General features: G+C 39.3%; 1 protein-coding gene across 1 annotated transcript; it reads right to left on the bottom strand.

Annotated features, from left to right (window-relative positions):
- Window positions 1-219: 219 nt before the first annotated feature.
- On the bottom strand, window positions 220-2,086 carry LOC111810203 (F-box protein SKIP22). Its single transcript, XM_023696827.2, has one exon. It carries the CDS (start codon window positions 1,958-1,960, stop codon window positions 470-472), a length of 1,491 nt encoding a protein of 496 aa, XP_023552595.2. The 5' UTR covers window positions 1,961-2,086; the 3' UTR covers window positions 220-469.
- Window positions 2,087-2,429: the final 343 nt, after the last annotated feature.

The raw sequence follows: 2,429 nt of genomic DNA on the forward strand, positions 1-2,429 counted from the left end.
ACATAGACTACCAGCTACAAATTGTGACATGTTACAAAAATACCATGGAAGAAGTGAGACTAAAATTATAATTTAACTTTTTGCATATAATAATTACTAATAATTTGAACATAATAATCCCAGCAACATGTTATCAGTTATAAGCAAAAACTACATGATATTCCACTTTATATTTGAACCCAACTAATAAAAATCCTTCAACCGAAACACAATCAACAGTTATAGAACTTTTCTGCTTAAACAAAAGAACTGATAACATTCCAGTCTACAGTTGAGGTAGCAAACATCATAAAGAAATATCTCTATTCAAGCAACAAGAAGAGCTTTGAGGCAAGCAATATTTACAAAGATCCATGGCCTAACCTGATATCTCCATTCTGGCAAGATTTCCCACACCTTATTCCTTTACATAACGAAGCACACAAAACTATAATAAAAACTGCCTATAGATGGAGCGCAGATTCGATCCTCATCGTCCTATCAAATCGTAATGTGGAATGAAAACTTGTCGACGCCTCGGTGTCCACCGTAACGATTGTCCAGGAATTCCATGTGTAGGGAGCCTGATACTAGGCACAATATCATAATCTCCCCCAATAACATGAGGAGCTGGGAACGTATAAGGGGGTCGACGCACCGGCCACCCTAAACTAAGAAAATCCCTCACATGGTTAGTTCTCCTGCTTCTCAGCTTTTCGTTTTCGTAATGTGCAACAAATTGTGACTTCCATAGCCTTTTTCCTGAAACGCTGTCCTCGGAACCAAACTCTTCGGTGAACTTCATCTTCCATAGCTCATTGCTGGAGGCCAAGTAAAGCAATTCAGTACACACACATTCAACTCTTGCAATATCAACACCAGGAAGAGCCTCTAAGATCTTCATCTTCAGATCAGCTGGGAGTAGCATAAAGCTTGCAGGAGTTGGTAAACCAGTTTTTTCACAGAGATCAATCAAGAGTGGCAATGCAAGAGCATCCTTCACTAGCTTCCAGAGTTCAAAAACTTGTTTATCTGGATCCCCTTCTTTTTCATCCATTATGTAGCTGGATACTGAATCCACCCAAATCAGATCAAGATTTGGTGCAAATTTTCTCTCATCCAAAGATATTCGATAAACACTAGATCCTCTACTGCAGTTAAGAGACCCATAAACATTAACAAAGTGCCCCAAACTCTGAAACTTCAATAAAACTACTTCAGTCATGGTAGAACTCTTGTCCTCCTTGGCCAAAAGTTTAGGTAGGGTGTACCAAAGCGACATCGTAAACGATGGGGAAGGCCAATCTTCCGGCATACGGAAAGGATTATCCTCAGAACCTAAATTAGGATCAATCAGCACAAATCCAGACTCCAGAAGTACTGCGTGAACGGCAGTTACCAAAAGCTTGTGAGCATTACGATCATAACCTAGCTCCTCCTTCAGCACTCTCCTCAAAAAGATCGGCCTCGAACATTTCTTCACCACATCAACGACTGGATCTTCCTCAACGTCCATTTCTTCACAATCCGACTCCAAAAATTTCTCCCCGTCCTCGACCATGCCGCCTGTAGTCATTTCTGCATCCAAGGACTTGGATTCTTTGGATTCAGGCATCGAATTCTCCAACCTAGGTTTTTTAATATCACAATCGATACCTTGAATTTGCTTTCCTGGTCGCGACGAAGACGAATCTTGTGAAGAAGCTTGAATCGACGTACCTCCTCGAGAAGAAAACCCCGAAGGTTTAAAAGTGAAGAAAACAAGGTCACCTGAAGTGATACCAGTGGAGTGCAGCGAATCCTCCGGCGACGATCCTTGGAGCTCGTCCTTCCGATTGAGAGATAGGTGAAGAGAATCAGCGGAAAAGGAAGAAGACAGTGCCTGGAGAAGCGTCTGTTTCAGGTGCTCGATGGTAGATTGATCGGGAACTTCAATTCTGAGAGTCTCCTTGGACTCTACGGATCTCAGCCTCAATTTCATGGTTGAATTTAGCCCTTTCTCCTCAGATTTTGACAATTAGGGTTCGAACTTGCGAAGAAAGAAATGAAGACGCCCGTCGATTAGGGTGGGGGATATAAATTCTGCGGAGCCTCTAAGACGGTGTAATTTGCGATATTTCCATTTTATTTTTAATTAAATTTATTCCCCCTTTATTTTAGGGTCTTTTTTCGACCGTTTGTTTCGAGGAATTTAAGGACGCTCGTGTTGGAAAATATGTTTTTCTCCCATTTATTTTAGGGTATTTATTACTTTTTCTCTCCCATTTTTATTTCCATAATTCAAGGAAATTTGAAGTTGCCATTTCAGCAATTTTCTTCCTTTTTTATATATATATATATATATTTAAAACGTATATTTATAAAAATTGTTATTTTGAAGCTTTCTTATTTTTAAGGCCACGTATGAAAAAAATTATTTTATGTAAAAATATATTTATTTATTTATTTAT

This window comes from Cucurbita pepo, chromosome 14 (genome assembly GCF_057944985.1).
Source record: "Cucurbita pepo subsp. pepo isolate OVF chromosome 14, ASM5794498v1, whole genome shotgun sequence".
Classification (NCBI taxonomy): Eukaryota; Viridiplantae; Streptophyta; class Magnoliopsida; order Cucurbitales; family Cucurbitaceae; genus Cucurbita; species Cucurbita pepo.

Bases quoted from the DNA above. Each gene is read 5' to 3' on its own strand.
- LOC111810203 (XM_023696827.2), bottom strand. From the start codon at position 1,960: ATGAAATTGAGGCTGAGATCCGTAGAGTCCAAGGAGACTCTCAGAATT.